Below are 17757 nucleotides of genomic sequence, written 5' to 3'. Positions count from 1 at the left end.
CGACTGATGAAGCAGTGGTTGTCAGCAGTCGGCACCAAGTTAACGCAAGTGAATATCTATCGTCAGATAGAGCAGAATAGTTGAGAGATTCCTGGAGGAGATGGAATACATGGGGACATCAAAAGTACCGCAATAGTTGGAACCCTAAACAGATTGACCTAAGTTCTTGTTATCCACAGGCTATTATTGCATTTGTGACATTAAAACCTCCTGGTTTTCTAAGGCATAATAATAATAATCACGTATTGTCACAAGTAGGCTTCAATGAAGTTACTGCAAAAAGCCCCTAGTCACCACATTCTGGCGCCTGTTCGGGGAGGCCGGTCCGGGAATTGAACCCACACTGCTGGCATTGTTCTGCATTACAAGCCAGATGTTTAGCCCACTGTGCAAAACCAGCATGCTCGTTTTAATAAGACCATAGGAACAGAAGGAGGACCTTCATGCCTTGTTCTACTATTCAGTTAGATTTGTATCAAGCTCCACCTGCCTTGGGGCTATGTCCTTTGATAACCTTACTGAGCAGAAACATATTGATCTCAGGTTTAAAATGATTACTTCAGGACTACTCAAGTGATCAATAGTATTGTCTTGTGGGAGAGAACACTGTCTTGAATGGACTGCACCGCCTTAACTTTTTATATTCCAGTGAAGTCCCCTTGGCACAGTGGTTGGCACGGTTGCCTCACAGCGCCAGGGAGCTGAGTTCAATTTCGACTTCAGGTGACTGTCTGTGTGGAGTTTGCACATTCTCCCCGTGGGTTTCCTCCAAGTGCTCCGGTTTCATAGAACATACAGTGCAGAAGGAGGCCATTCGGCCCAGCGAGTTTGCACTGACAAACTTAAGACCTCACTTCCACCCTTACGGGGCAGCAGGGTAGTATTGTGGATAGCACAACTGCTTCACAGCTCCAGGGCCCCAGGTTCGATTCCGGCTTGGGTCACTGTCTGTGCGGAGTCTGCACATCCTCCCCATGTGTGCGTGGGTTTCCTCCGGGTGCGCCGGTTTCCTCCCACAGTCCAAAGATGTGCAGGTTAGGTGGATTGGCCATGATACATTGCCCTTAGTGTTGGCTGGGGTTACTGGGTTATGGGGATAGGGTGGCGGTGTTGACCTTTGGTAGGGTGATCTTTCCAAGAGCCGGTGCAGACTCGATGGGACGAATAGCCTCCTTCTGCACTGTAAATTCTATGAAAATTCAATGAAAATTCTATCCCCGTAACCCAATAACCCCTCCTAACCTTTTTGGTCACTAAGGGCAATTTAGCATGGCCAATCCACCTAACCTGCACATCTTTGGATTGTGGGAGGAAACCAGAGCACCCGGAGGAAACCCACGCAGACACGGGGAGAACGTGCAAACTCCACACAGACAGTGACCCAACGGGGAATTCGAGCCTGGGAGCCTGGCGCGGTGAAGACACAGTGCTATCCACATGTGCTACTGTGCTGCCCTTTCCTCCCACAGTCGAAAGGTGTGCAGGTTAGGTGGATTGGCCGTGCTAAATTAACCCTTTGTGTCCAAAGACTTGCAGATTCGGTGTGGTTCCTGTGGTGGGGAGTGGATCCAGGTCGGGTGCTCTTCCAGAGGGCTGGCGCAGACTCGATGGGCCGAACGGCCTCCTTCTGCACTGTGGGGAATCTACGATTCTGGTGAGTGTAATCTCGCCTCCACTTTATCTAACCCCGGCAAGGTCCTGATCAATCCGCAGTGCACTCCTTCACAGACTCCAGCCTTTCTAAAAACGCTGTTGGCAGAATGAGGCTGAGTAATTTAGACATGAACTAAACACAGGGCTTTTGTACAGCTGTGCTAAAACGTCCTTTTCCATTCCACCGAATATTTTCTACTGAATATTTTTTTTGCACCAGACTCCTGCATTTTAGGGATCGGTGGACAAGGGACCCTGAACCTCCCCGCGGTTTTGCAAAGCGACCCCTTTGAAGCACACAGGCGGCGAATAAGCGAGACTGCACGCTCGCTGCAACTGGGTCCGCCCCAGCAACCCATCTCCTAATGATCCGCGCTCTTCATAAATCTCCAGCCCATTAGAGGCACAAGCTGGGCAATTTGTCATGTTTGTGTTCTCACCTCCATGCATTACGGCACGATTAAAAAGAGAGACCAGACTGTGGATAAATGAATGATGGATCTGACCCACTTTTTTGATACACTGGAGAACTAAATATCACATAACCCCCCCCATGCATCTTCCCAAGAAATACAATTGCTTCCGTGCAAAGGCGGTTTCGTTTCATTTTTGTTTTTAAATGGCAATATTTTGATTGCAATCACTTTATTTTGGAGTTTGCCCTTCACTGGGAGAGTGTCAAACATGTGCCTTTTACATCTGGGCCAGGAATTTTTCCCCTAGAGCTCAGGAATCATCTTCAGGCTTGGGCCTCGCATCGTCAGTGATGCGTTTTCAAATTCCCACCAGAGAAATTAAATAAAACTTCTCAAACAAAAGGAATCCGCTGGGAATTTGAGCCAAGCTGGGTGTGGAATGCTGCACGTTGTCTTTTCAAACGCTGCTTGTGGGTTAACAATGAATAAAAGCACAGGCATCACACTCACAGGGCGCCCTCCAGTTATCCCTTATTTACGTTTTTTAAAATATATATATGCATATGTTGGAGAAACATCCGTCAAAATCGTTGCAGTGGAATACAACAAAGTGCTGCTTATTTCTCCAGCGCTCCCAGCAGAAAGGGCTGGGTTTTTCAACCGCAGGCACTTTGGGCAGCTGTGTCCAGGAGTAGACGGCAGAGGGTGCTCCAAACACACTTATCTTTGGATGACCGCCCAGAACACCGATGTTTCCCTCCAGCTTCAGGTCTACAACAGCACCCTGCGTTGACTTAGCGCCTATAATGCGCACCACTGCTCCAAGGCGCTTCCCAGGAGCCATCAGGGAGGTATCCACGAAAGATGACCCAAAAGCTTGGACAAAGAGGCAGGTTTTAAGGTTGGCGGCAGGGTAGCACAGTGGTTAGCACTGTTGCCTCACAGCGCCAGGGACCCGGGTTCGATTCCCGGCTTGGGTTACTGCCTGTGTGGAGTTCATACGTTCTCCCCGTCTTTACGTGGGCTTCCCCCGGGTGCTCCGGTTTCCTCCCACAAGTCCCGAAAGACGTGCTATTAGGTAATTTGGACATTCGGAATTCTCCCTCTGTGTACCCGAAGGGGCGCCGGAATGTGGCGACTCGGGGCTTTTGACAGTAACTTCATTGCAGTGTTAAGTAAGCCTACTTGTGACAATAATAAAGATTATTATTGGGAAACACAACAGCCAAAGGGAATTGAGGATTGCTGCGTGGAAGAGGTATCTTTACAGCACTACTTATTCTTTTTATAAAGGGGAATAGAGGGTAAATGGGGCAAAGAGGTTTGAGGAGGGTCCAAGTAGTGGAAAGGAAGAAAAACGCAGCCGCCAATGGAGCGATCAGAATTGGGGATCCTCAGGAGGCCTGGATTAGATGAATCCAGATGTATCGGGGGTAGGGGGGGAAGAGGGATATTATAGCGATACAGCAGGGCAAGGCGGTGAAGGTATTTGAAAAGAAGGACCAGAACTTTAAAATGCAGGAATTCCTTAACTGGGAGCCAATGTAGGTTTGGGTGACGGGTAAGCAGGTCTTGGTATGTGAGCTGAGATACAGGCAGCAGAGTTTTGGGTCATTTCATAGTGGGTGGGAGATGGAAAGCGGGCCACAAAAGTATCAGAATAGTCAGGTGTAGTCAGAGAATAAACTGGGTGCTCATTTCTGGGACAGTGACTGGTCTGACACCCCCCTCAGGGGCCAAGCACTATTCGATTCCCCTCCTACACCATGGAATATGAACTCCCCCGGTAATTGAGGGGGTGGAGCCTCCCCTCTGTCTGGGAGGAGCTTCACAGGATCTAATAATCTTTATTATTAAAGATTAGCACGGGCAGTACGGTAGCATAGTGGTGAGCCCAGTTGCTTCACAGCTCCAGGGTCCCAGGTTCGATTCCCAGCTTGGGTCACTGTCTGTGAGAAGTCGGTACGTTCTCCCCGTGTCTGTGTGGGTTTCCTCCGGGTGCTCTGGTTTCCTTCCACAGTCCAAAGCTTAGTGTTTAAAATGATTAAGTGGGGGTTACTGGTTTATGGGGATGGGTGGAAACGTGGGCTTGAGTAGGGTGCTCTTTGTAAGGGCCAGTGCAGACTTGATGGGCCAAATGGCCTCCTTCTGCACTGTAAACTCTATGATCTATGATTATTGTTGCAAGTAGGCTCACATTAACATTGCAAAGTGCAGCTGGGCGGCACAGTGGTTAGCACCACTGCTTCACGGCGCCGAGGCCCCAGGTTCAATCCCAGCTCTGGGTCACTGTCCTTGTGGAGTTTGCACATTCTCTCCATGTTTGCGTGGGTTTCTCCCCCACAATCCAAAAAGATGTGCAGGCCAGGTTGATTGGCCACTTGAAATTACCCCTTGATTGGAAAAAATGAATTGGGCATGCTAAATTTTAAAAAAGCACTGCAATGAAGTTACTGTAAAAAGCCCCCAGTCTCCACATCGTCCGGTGCCTCTTCGGGTACACAGAGGGAGAATTCAGAATGTCCAAATTACTTAATTGCACATCTTTTGGGACTTGTGGGAGGAAACCGGAGCACCTGGAGGAAACCCATGCAGACACGGGGAGAACGTGCAGATTCTGCAGAGACAGTAACCCAAGCCAGGAATCGAACCTGGGACCCTGGTGCTGTGAAGCAACAGTGCTAACCACGGTGTTACAGTGCCACCATATAAACCCCGGCCTGGGGGCAGGTCAGGGAGGGCGTCCCCTCGGGGTGAGAAGTTGTAACACTTGTGGCTATTGTGTACAGTGTAAATAAACCTTGTTCTTATCCAGTCTACCGTGCGTTCCATAAAGTATCTTCCTTTACTACTACATTGACTAACAAAGAGTTAATGGCTGCTGATCATTTAACGTGCAGAAACACAGATCTCATGGGATCAATAAGTTATATTTCCGCACAATGCATTGCCGATGGTTACCTTTTCTCTGGAGAAGAATGCTGGTCTGTGAGCGTCCAATTCGATTTTCTACGATGCACGTATAATTTCCCAGGTCTGTCTCTTTCACCCAATCGAACAACAGCGATAATTCCACTTCCTTCTCCCCAAGGTGCTCATTTAGAACCCTGAGGGGGGGGGGGGGGGGGGGAAGAAAATCAAACCTTTAAATGTGCTCAGCTTCACCGCTTTCCTGGTTGTGTATTAATGACTGCTGCTACTTTAATTATTCAACAGTAAACAATACCTTTACACAAAAGGTACAAACATCACAGAGCTACAACAGTGTACTTATACAAAGAAAATCAAGGACTCATTGAACATAAAACTGACAGCAGTACAATGGAACCAGCAGCCAGATAAACCGGCCCACTCTCTGCTGCTATTTTAGGATGGGGATGGGGTGGCAGATGTGCAGCGATTAATTTGAAAGCCGGATAGCTTCAGAGGTCAGATTTACTGCTGCATTCTACAGCTTGAGCCTGATGGACTTGGCAGGTGGAAGGAGCCAGCTTCGCTCTTACTCCCTCTTGTAAGCTGACAAAAAAAGGTAAAAGTCGCCATAATCCCGGATGACCATAGGCTGCTTTCCCCTTTGAGGGGGGGGGGAAGAGCTGACTGGCGTTGATTTAACCTGATGGTCACCCACCCCAGGCGAGGGGCAAGGTTGAGAGGGCAGGACCTTTGTGAATAACCTCAGCCGGTACGGGAATTGAACACGGGCTGCTGACCTCGCTCTGCATCGCGAATCAGCTGTCCAGCCAAGTGAGCTAAACCACCCCAAAACCTACTATACCAGAGCGCTAACAGGATATGTCGACGGAAACAATATTCTCTGGTGGGGGAGCCCAGGACAAGAGGGCACACCATCCAAAAATAATAATCTTTATTGTCACAAGTAGGCTTATATTATCGGCAATGAAGTTACTGTGAAAAGTCCCTAGTGGCTACTTTCCGGCGCCTGTTCTAATAGCGGGAGTATTTCGGGACTTGTGGGAGGAAAAACTGGAGCACCTGGAGGGAACCTACGCAGACACAGGGAGAATGTGCAGACTCCACACAATGAACCTGTGACCCTGGAGCAGTGAAGCAATAGTGCTATCCACTGTGCTACCCTGCCACCCATATCAGAACTGTGTTGTCCAAGGGTGAAGGAAGCACTTCTTCAATCATGCAAAGACTAGTGAAATATGGAACTGTCTCCCCCAAAAACCTATTGAGGTAGGGAGCCAATTAAATAATTCAGATCATAGACTAGCAGATATTAAGGGTTACAGAAATGAGGCCGTTAAATGAAGTTAAGGCACAGTTCAGTCTTGGTAAAATTGAATCGTGGGGCAGTTTCAAGGGACATAATCATGTTTCTATATTTATTTCCCGATGAGGGCAGCACGGTGGCACAGTGGATAGCACTGGGTCTACGGCGCTAAGGACTCGGGTTCGAATCCTGACTCTGGGTCACTGTGTGGAGTTTGCACATTCGCCCCGTGTCTGCGTGGGTTTCACCCCCACAACCCAAAAGATGTGCAGGTTAGTTGGATTGGCCACGCTAAAATTGCCCCTTAATTGGAAAAAAGTACATATTAATTGGGTACTCCAAATTTATTTATTTTAAAAATTATTTCCTGATTAATTCACAGGATGTGGGCATCATTGGCCAGCCAAGCATTTTATCCCCGTCCCTAATTGCCCTTTGCTGCTGGTTAGCCACTTTCTTTCACCGTTGCAAACATAAGAGCTTGCTCGGTCATTTAATAATAATAATCACTTATTATCACAAGTAGGCTTCAATGAAGTTACTGTGAAAAGCCCCTAGTCGCCACATTCCGGCGCCTGATCGGGGAGGCCGGTACGGGTATTGAACCCGCGCTGCTGGCCATGTTCTGCATTACAAGCTAGCTGTTAGGCCACTGGGCTAAACCAACCCCTCAGAGGGCAGGTAAGAATCAGCCTTGTGAAATGAAATGAAAATCGCTTATTGTCACGAGTAGGCTTCAATGAAGTTACTGTGAAAAGCCCCTAGTTGCCACATTCCGGCGCCTGTCCGGGGAGGCTGATACAGGAATCGAACCGTGCTGCTGGCCTGCTTGGTCTGCTTTAAAAGCCAGCAATTTAGCCCTGTGAGCTAAATCAGCCCCTAGTGAGCTAAATCAGCCCCTTGTTGCTATGGATCTGGAATCACACACAGGCAGACTGGCTAAGGACATCAGTGAACTTGGTAAGTTTTTGCAATAATCCAGTAGCTTCATCATCACCATCACCAATTCTAGCTTTTTATTCCAGAATTATTTCATCAGCCGAATTCAAATTTCCCAGCTGTTACGACGGGATTTGAATCGACTTCCCTGGACCATAAGTCTATGCCTCTGGTTTACTAGTCCATAAACATAATCACTATATTTCCACATAGTACCACCATCTTCCTCTGATCTTCACCTCAATCAATTCCACTAATGACCTCAATCATAATTGCAAATGCAGCACCAAATTTACTATCCTTCCTTTACTTAATTCCAATCTCGTGGAAATATGTTCAATATTTAATGTCGTTTATAGTGAAAGGAATTAAATAGGTTAGTGTTTTGATGTCGGAATGCACTGACTCGCAGAGTCGCAGAATGTTGGATTGACGCCATGTTCCCCCAGGCAATGAGTTCCTTGTTTTTGCTGGTGTGTCATTTGAGATAGACCAGACAAAATGGCTCTGACTACGTGAATAAAATATTCTTCTAACTGAAGACTACAACATTCAGCCTTTTACTGTTAGCACTTCCACCTCAAATTAAAGGGAAATAAAAGACTAGGTTGATCAATTTTAGTAGGATTGATGGCAACTTTTTGAAAAGGAAGTCCAGAAACCTGAGTGGCTAATTTGGGATGGTATTTCAATGCATCGTTACAGGTACCATCCGCCGAGTGAGATATTAAACCAAGGCCTCATTGGCCTCCTCCGGTGGATGTGAATGAACCAATGGCATTAATGAGAGAGGTGCAGGGGAGTTCCTCCGGTCAGTGCAATCCAACATCATGCAAAAACAGATGACCTGGTCATTGTCTCATTCATAGAATTTACAGTGCAGAAGGAGCCCATTCAGCCCATCAAGTCTGCACAGGCCCTTGGAAAGAGCACCCCACCTTCCACCCTATCCCTGTAACCCAACTAAGGGGCAATTTACCATGGCCAATCCACCTAACCTGCACATCTTTGGACTGTGGGAGGAAACCGGAGCACCCGGAGGAAACCCACGCAGACATGGGGAGAACGTACAGACTCCACACAGACAGTGAGCCAAGCCGGAATTGAACCTGGGACCCTGGAGCTGTGAAGCAACTGTGCTACCACCGTGCTACCCTGCTGCCCCATTGTCAGTTGTGGGATCTTGCTGTGTGCAAATTAGGTGACATAGTTTCCACATGAGGCTATAATTCAAACAAAGGATATGGTTGGTTGTAGAGCTAAACCCTAAGGTCACAAAAACTGTGATAAAAATACAAGGCAGTTTCTTTCCAATGCAGTGCTGGTCACCATGTTGCATAAAACTGTCGCACGCTCTTGCTAACTTTTCCACTTATGTGACTCAATAGCCATTGTCTCACTGCAGTTAGCTTAAAGCCTTTGTTTTTGCTCCTGATTAAATGTCACTCCTGAAGAGTGATGTTTGACCACAGTCTGGACAGCAGATTAATTATTCTCTCCCAACTCTGCAGCAAAAACACACTGTGACTGCCTTACCCATTTGAAGCCCAAACGTTCTTTTACACTGTGGAGAACATGAGGGATTTATTCGGATCTTTCATTTGCAAGTGAGAATCTGTATTGATGGCAACCCCGAGGTTCGGTAGCTCTGAATTGTTCAACAGCCATTGACATGTTGTCCAGAAGTAGACGCGCATTGTTCCTTCTGCAGTCGAACAGATGCCACTGTTGATCTTTTGAACAGGACAACAACAACAGCTTGCATGTATGAAGAAAATTCATGATGTCCCAAAGCACTTTACAACAATGAAATTCTGCTTTGAATCACAGTCACCGCTGAAACGTAAGGACACACAGCAGGTAATCTGTGCAAAGCAAGGTCCCTTAAACAGCAGGCGATTATGAGCACATAAAATGCTTTTGGATGTTAATTGAGGGATAAATATTAGCCAGAACATCAAGGAGAAGTCCCCTGATCTTGGAAATATTATTGTGTGAGCTTCTACATTTTCCTGAGAATATAGACGGGGCCTCAACTCAATGTCTCATGAAAGACAGTATGCAGCACTCCCTCAGTATTGATTAAACTGTGGATCCCATACAGCAGACACCTTAAATCTCTAGAGAAATATCACCAGTGACGCCTCCTGCAAAATCCTGTGAATTCAACAGAAGGATAAACGCTCCAACATCAGTGTCCTCTCTCAGGCCAACATCCCCAGTATTGAGACACTGGTTAGGGCTAATCAGCTACGTTCGGCTGGCCATGCCGTCCGCATGTCTGACACAAGATTCCCAAAAAGAGCTCCCTACTTTGAGGTGCGTCACGGCAAAGGGTTATCAACAGGGCAGAGGAAACATTTCAGGGCTGTCCTCAAAGACTCGCTGAAAAAATGCAACATCGCACCGATCTGTGGGAATCTCTTGTTCGAGACGGCCCAAACTGGAGAAGAAGCACCCGCAAAGGTGCCAACCATTTCGAACATCTCCAGGTGGAGGCCAAATGCAAACAGTGGAAGGAGTGTATCAAAACACGGGCATATTACCCACCGTCCACATCAAACACTACCTGCCCCACCTGGGGCAGAGTGGGCCGATCCAGCATTGGGCTTTTTAAATCATCGCAGGAAGAATGGCGAAATTCTCCCCTACCCGGCTGGGCAAGGGGTCCCAGCATAGCGGAATGGCGCCAACCACTCCGGCGTCGGGCCTCTCCGCACCTTTAGGGGCAAGGCCCGCGTCTGAGTGGCTCGTTGGCTGGCCGAAAGGCCTTCGCCGGCCTGCGTGAGTCCGCGCATGCGCCAGAGCGTCAGCGGCCGCTGACCTCACCACCGGCGCATGCGCGGTAGGGGGGTCTCTTCCGCCTCCACCATGGTGGAGGCCGTGGCAGCGGCGCAAGAAAAAGAGTGCCCCCACGGCACTGGCCTGCCCACCGATCGGTGGGCCCCGATCGCGGGCCAGGCCACCGTGGGGGCAACCCCCGGGGTCCAATCGCCCCGTGCCCCCCCCTCCACCCAGGACCCCGGGGGCCCGCTTGCGATGCAAATACCGCCGGCACAGAGGTGGTTTAAACCACATCAGCGGGATTGACCTGTCAGCAGCGGGACGTCGGCCCATCGCGCGCCGGAGAATCGCCGTGGGGGCCACGTCGATCGGTGCGGGGGACACGCCAACCAGCGGGGCGTGATTCCTGCTCCCGCCGATACCCGGGTGGCGGAGAATTCCGGCCACGGTGGGGGCGGGATTTACGTCCCGCCGGTCGTCGTGCCCCCCTGCAGGGGGTCGGAGAATTCCGCCCAATGTCTTCGGAGCGGAAGAAAGTTATCCTCAATCCCGAGGGACTGTTGAAGGAGCAGAAGTAGTTCAAGCCTCAGGACATGAACCCACAGCTGTCCGATTCAGAGACATGAATGTTACCAATTGATCGTGGCATGTTATGTACCAGGATCGGATCCTAAGTATGAGAAATGCCAGTTATCTGACAGAGTGTCCATTTCCTATTGGGAACGGTACAAGCTCGAAGTTATAAAAATCTTGTTAATTCAGTCAGTGTCGTTCCCATTAACCATGTAGTGCAGGCAGACATAAATGCTGCAGACACCCATTGGACAGCATAGAGAGCAAAAAGTTAATAATCAGAACAGAACTGCATAACTATAACTGATCAAGCAGCATGTTAGATGTTTAGCTGCTGTAGGATCAAGGCAAAGTGGGAGGAAGAGTTGGAAGAGGGTATGAAGGAGGGGTTATGGTGTGAGGTGCTCCGGAGGGTGAACGCCTCTATCTCATGTGTGAGGTTGGGGCTGATACAACTGAAGGTGGAGTATAGAGCACATCTCACAAGGGCGAGGGTGAACTGGCTCTGTGAGGGGGTAGAAGATGTGTGTGAACATTGCGGGGAGGACCCGCAAACCACGTTCAATATTTTGGTCCTGTCCAAAGCTGGAGAATTACTGGAAGGAGGTTTTAGGGTAATTTCTAAAGTGGTGCACGTGAAACTGGACCCGGGCCCTCAGGAGGCCATATTCGTGGTGTTGGACCAGCTGGGGTTGGAAACGGGTGCGGAGGCAGATGTTGTAGCCTTTGCCTCGTTGATTGCCCGAAGGCGGATCCTGTTGGGTTGGAGATGAACCTCCACCCTGTGCCTGGCATGGCGGGGGGACCTGCTGGAACTCTTGACTCTTGAGAAGGTCAAATTTGAACTGAGGAGCGGCGGCATGTGGCACAGCGGTTAGCACTACTGTCTACGGCGCTGAGGACCCGGGTTCGAATCCCGGCCCTGGGTCACTGTCCGTGTGGAGTTGGCACATTCTCCTCGTGTCTGCGTGGGTTTCACCCCCACAACCCAAAGATGTGCAGGTTAGGTGGATTGGCCGCGCTAAATTGCCCCTTAATTGGAAAAAAAAAATAATTGGGTACTCTAAATTTATTTTTAAAAATGTTTTTAAAAATTTGAACTGAGGGGAAGGATGGAGAGGTTCTACAATTCATGGGCGTTACTCATTATGCACTTTCGAGAATTGGATTACATCGAACATTGGGGGGGGTTTGGGGGGAGGGGGACTGTATGTGTTAATGGTGACTATGGGTGATTCCTGATTCCTTTTTGTTATCTGTTTATGTTGACATGCGGACTGCTGTTTGGGGGTTTGGTGGGAGAATGAGATTGTCGTTATTGATATGGGGATTACTGTTTATTGTTGATGGGTGTAAATTTGGGAGAAAATGTGAAAAAGGAGGAGAATAAAAATATTTAAAAAAAGAAAACACCAGTCTCCAATTCTGGGCACCATGCTTTAGGAAGGATGTGAAGGTATCAGAGAGGGTGCAAAGGCGAGAATGGTTCGGGATGAGAGTCTTCAGTCATGTGAATAGATTGGAAAAGTTGGGTCTGTTCTCTTTAGGGAAGAGGAGATTGAGAGTAGATTTGATTGAGGTATTAAAAACCATGAAGAGGTGGACAGGGTAGATGGAGAGGAGAACTGCCAATTGATGGAATGGTCAGGATATGGAAGTCAGTGATTAATGGTGATCGGCAAAAGAGCCAGCGGTGAGGTGAGGAAAATCCTTTTTACGCAGTGAGTGGTTAGGATCTGAAATCCACTACCTGAGAATGCAGTAATAATAATATAATATTTATTAATGTCGCAAGTAGTCTTACATTAATGCCGCAATGATGTTACTGTGAAAATTCCCTAGCCGCCACACTCCGGTGCCTGTTCGGGTACACTGAGGGAGAATTCAGAATGTCCGATTCACCTAACAAACATGTCTTTCGGGACTTGTGGGAGGAAACTGGAGGAAACCTACACAGACACTGGGAGAACCTGCAGATTCTGCACAGACAGTGACCCAAGCCGGGAATCGAACCCGGGTCCCGAGGCAGATCCAATGAAGGATTTCGAAGGGCAATCAGTTGGGACTTCTTGGGGTGGTGAAGTGCTGAGCGGTTGCATGAAACATGCTCTCCCTTGGGAACTTCAATTTAGGCACTTTTTACCTATAAACCAGTTACTCAATAACAGAAAAAAAAATCCTTCACCCCAAACTAACAACCACCTGAGGAAATGCCCACAAACCAAAAGCAAGGTGTGGTTTGGAATTCGGTACCCGGCAAGACTCTGGGTAACCTACGACAACAAAGAACATCATCTTAAAATGCCGGAGGATTTAAATAAATTCATCCAGGGAAACGGGTTGGGAAGGCAGCAATAATGGACATCTAAGAACTATTAATTTGTCATTTTCTGGACGCTTGCACGACCTGAGGGGTGGCGTGGGGGGGGGTGGGGGGGGGGGGGGTGGGGGGGGGGGGGGGTGGACAGAGTTACACCAAAGCGAGAAGTGGGGGGTGAAGAAATTGGCCAGAGTGCACAGATGTAAGGGGGGTGCTCCTGAAAGGATGGGAGCACCACTCAAGGCCGCAGACTGGCTGTACAACTTAGCAGAATTCCTTACATTTGAAAAAGTAAAATTCACCATTCAAGGATCGGAGGGATATGGGCGGCACGGTGGCGCAATGGTTAGCACTGCTGCCTACAGCACTGAGGAACCGGGTTCGATCGCGGCCTTGGGTCACTCCGTGTGGAGTTTGCACATTCTCCCGAGTCTGCGTGGGTCTCACCCCCCACAACGCAAAGATGCTTGGGGGGCACGGTAGCACAGCAGTTAACACAGTTGCTTCACAGCTCGAGGGTCCCAGGTTCGATTCCCGGCTTGGGTCACTGTCTGTGCGGAGTTTGTACGTTCTCCCCGTGTGTGCGTGGGTTTCCTCCAGGGGCTCCGGTTTCCTCCCACAGTCCAAAGATGTCCAGGTTAGTTGGATTGGCCACACTAAATTGCCCTGAGGGTCCAAAAAGGTTGGGTGGGGTTGCTGGGTTACGGGGATGGGGTGGAGGTGTGGGCTTGGGTTGGGCGCTCTTTCCAAGGGCCGGTGTCGACACGATGGGCAGAATGGCCTCCTGCTGCACTGTAAATTCTATGATTCTATGATGTGCAGGCCAGGTCGATTGGCCACGCTCACTTGCCCCTTAATTGGAAAAAAGAAATTGGATACTCTAAATTTTTTTTATTAAAAAAAAGGATTGGAGGAAGGCTTTCACAACACGTGGAGGCAATTCAGTATGGAACTCTAATTATACTGAGTAAGTAAGGGGCTGGTTTAGCTCACCAGGCTAAATCGCTGGCTTTTAAAGCAGACCAAGCAGGCCAGCAGCACGGTTCGATTCCCGTACCAGCCTCCCCGGACAGGCGCCGGAATGTGGCGACTAGGGGCTTTTCACAGTAACTTCATTGAAGCCTACTCGTGACAATAAGCGATTTTCATTTCATTTTTTCATAAGTAACTTCATGTGGCATAACTTGTAAATCTTACCTGTGTGTGTATGTTTGTGTGGGGGTGATGATAGGTTGTGAAAGCTTGACAAAACTTTTAAAAATATTTCTGTATCTTTACCTGGATTGTTTTTACACTCAATAAAAAGTTTTGTTTTAAACTCAAGAAAGCGGCCAGGTGATTTGTCCTCCTAACCCACACTTAAGTGGTTAAACACTGACAGGGAGATACCTTCATCCATCTGAATTCACAAAAAAACCCTGTCATGGCCACATTCGGGAATGCTATCATCAGGGAGTCAGTTTTAACCCTCCTCACATGGCCATTATGATGTGTAGGTACACCCACCGCGCTGTTAGGGCGACAGTGAAGGAACAGCGATATATTTCCAAGTCAAGATGGTGTGTGGCTTGGAGGGGAACTTGCAGGTGGTGAAATTCACGTGCATTTGCTGCCTTTCTAGGGGGTAGAGGTTCCAGGTTGAAGGTGCCGTTGAAGGAGCTTTGGTGAATTCCTGCAGTCCATCATGTAGATGGTACTCACTGCTGCCACTGTACAGCGGTGGGTAGAAGCAGTGAATGTTCAAGGTGATGGATGTGATACCAATCAAATGGGTTGCTTTCTGGTATTGAACTTCTTGAGTGTTGTTGGAGCTGCACTCATCCAGGCAAGTGGTGAGCATTCCATCACACTCATGACTTGTGCTTTGTAGATGCTGGACAGGTAGGAGATGAGTTACTTGCAGCTGAACTCCCAGCCTCTGACCTGCTCTTGAAGCCACGGTATTTATATAGTTGGTCTAATCCAGTTTATGGTCAATGGTAATCTCCAGGATGTTGACAGTGAGGAATTCAGCAATGGTGATGCCACTGAATGTCGTGGGTGATGGGCGGCACTTGTGTAGCAAAAATGTTACATTACCATTGTGTGGCAAGAATATCTTTTTTTATTCATTCATGGGACATGGGAGTCGCAGGCTGTGCAGCATTTATTGTTCATCCCTAATTGCTCTTGAAGGGACAGCTAAGAATCAACCATATTGCCATGGGTTTGGAGTCACATATAGGTCAGACCAGGCAAGGACAGCAGATTTCCTTCCCTAAAGGATAATTAGTGGATCAGATGGGTTTTTATGACAATCGACAATGGTTTCATTAGACTATTAAATCCAGATTTTACTTGAACTCAAATTTCAACATCTGCAGTGGTGGGATTTGAACCTGGACCCCAGAACATTACTCTGGGTCTCTGGTTTACTAGTCCAGTGACAATACCACTACGCCATCGCCTTCCAAGCTGCCATATTTCAGACATTATAACAATGATTATACTTTAAATGTACTTCAATGGCAGTAAAGCGCAAAGGTACATCCAATCATAGTGAAAGGCATTATACAAGTGTGAAATTGAAGGAATGGGATTGCCTATGGGTTCCCTCCTGCCCATACCCTCCTGCCCAAACATAGGTCGGGTAAGGCCAGGGACGAGACGCCTGCCCTTACCCATGTTGAGGGCCTTAAATCGGCCAATTATTGGCATCCATCAAAATTTCCCTTCTCACTGCAGGTCCACCACCATCGTTTAAAGTCCAGTGGCCTCTGGTTCTCGGACTTCTCCCTGGCCTGTAATGCCCCCGGCATTTCCCCATTTCTCCCCCCTCCCCTCTGCTCCCAGACCCTACCTACCCTCTCCGCCCTGGGACACCCTTAAACCTCCCTTGCCCTCAGATTCAGGGACTTAGACTTAGACTATCTTCCTGAAGTTCCTCTTCAGCCTCCTAGAGCCTCTGTTGCTTGCTGCAGGGACTGGACAATTGCTGGCCATTCTGATTGGCTGCCTGGTCTCAAAGGTGGAGGTACCTCCTGAGTGGGGCAGAAGTCCCGTCTGCTCATTGAAAGGTGAAATGGCTGCACGGCACTAGAAATCAGCAGGGAACGCTGGACGGCAGGAAGGGAAACAGACAGTGACCCAAGCCGGGAATCGAACCTGGGACCCTGGAGCTGTGAAGCAACAGTGCTACCCACTGTGGAGAAGGCTCAAGGGATTGAATGCCCATGCCCCCCACACATTTCCTATCTGTAAAATGTATTTTTTTCCCACTGATCCCAATGGCTGGCAGTCCACGAATATGAAATGGGATCATCAAGGAAGCAGCATATTCAGGGCATACTCTCACATCCTTCATGGCTGAAAGATGTGTCACAATTCCAATGTTAGGCGATGAATTAAATGCAAAAGAGAAGCTTCCAACAGAAAACAAAATCTGGAGTTGGGGAAAGCGACCTGTTATAAATGTTTGCAATATCTAATATTTATTTACGTAATTTGTGCATATACTTCAATGCAGCGGGTGCACTGCATCAATTCCCAATGATGGTGGCCTTGAATTAAAGTCACTTCATTGCAGTGCACTGTTATTGAAGCTAATCCTCAGTTCACTATCAATGGAAATGAGGCTATGATCCCTGTATTGTGTACATATCTAGTGAGCTCTCCATCCCCAGGGATAGCTGATAACCTTTAACACGCAGCGTGCAGTAGTTAATTAAAACTGACATTGCTGTGACTGCCTGCTCAAAATGGTTTTTGAATTGGGTGTCGTTTGAACATTTGAGCAGCCCTACAGTCACACCTCTAGCAGGGACCAAGAATGCTGACAGGAACAAAGGGTGAGGGGGGGGGGCAGGCATTAAATCCCTTGAGCCTTCTCCGCAGTGGTTAGCACTGTTGCTTCACAGCCCCCGGGTCCCAGGTTCGATTCCCGACTTGGGTCACTGTCTGTGCGGAGTCTGCACGTTCTCCCTGTGTCTGCGTGGGTTTCCTCCGGGTGCTCCGGTTTCCTCCCACAAATCCCAAAAGACGTGCTTGTTAGGTAATTTGAATTGTCCCTCTGTGTACCCGAACAGGTGCCGGTATGTGGAGACTAGGGGCTTTTCACAGTAACCTCATTGCATTATTAATGTAAGCCTACTTGTGACAATAATAAAGATTGTTATTATTATCATTGCTGATCTCTACTTCCACTGTTTGTACCTCTTTTGGCTCCCGGTCCATTAATGTCCCTACCCTAAAACAAAAGTGTTGTTCTTGTTCTTCAAAGCTCAAATTGCTCCAGCTTCCACAGAATTTTAAGGGAGAGAATTTAGGATATTTGTTATTCTTTGAGTGTAAAAGTGTTCCTTTTTTCTCAATTTCATGGTCCAGCTCTAATTTTCAGATCGTGGCTGCAAAAACGTTAAGGTGAGAGGAGACAGATACAAAAGAGACCAGAGGGGAAATATCTTCACACAGAGGGTGGTGAGCATCTGGAATGGGCTGCCAGAGGCAGCAGTAGAGGTGGGTACAATTTTGTCCTTTAAAAAACCGTTAGACCATTACATGGGCAGGGTGGGTATAGAGGGATATGGACCAAATGCAAGTGGGACCAGCTTAGTGGTAGAAACTGGGCGGCATAGAATCATAGAATTTACAGTGCAGAAGGAGGTCATTTGGCCCATCAAGCCTGCACCAACCCTTGGAAAGAGCACCCCACCCAAGCCCACACCTCCACCCGTAACCCAGTAACACAACCGAACAGTTTTGGACACTAAGAGCAATTTAGCCTGGCCAATCCACCTAACCTACACATCTTTGGACTGTGGGAGGAAACCGGAGCACCCGGAGGAAACCCATGCAGA

At 48.3% G+C, this 17757-nt stretch overlaps 1 protein-coding gene across 3 annotated transcripts in view; it reads right to left on the bottom strand.

The window, feature by feature from the left end:
• Window positions 1–17757, bottom strand: part of il1rapl2 (interleukin 1 receptor accessory protein-like 2) — a 1090987-nt gene that overhangs the window by 45762 nt on the left and 1027468 nt on the right. For all 3 annotated transcript variants that reach the window (XM_038775345.1, XM_038775344.1, XM_038775346.1), the window contains exon 8: window positions 5031–5176. In XM_038775345.1, coding sequence (XP_038631273.1) covers window positions 5031–5176 — 146 coding nt within the window. The remainder of the gene's footprint in view (window positions 1–5030; window positions 5177–17757) is intronic.

Source organism: Scyliorhinus canicula, chromosome 17 (assembly GCF_902713615.1).
Source record: "Scyliorhinus canicula chromosome 17, sScyCan1.1, whole genome shotgun sequence".
Taxonomy (NCBI): Eukaryota; Metazoa; Chordata; class Chondrichthyes; order Carcharhiniformes; family Scyliorhinidae; genus Scyliorhinus; species Scyliorhinus canicula.
This window is presented reverse-complemented; position numbering and strand designations above follow the sequence as displayed.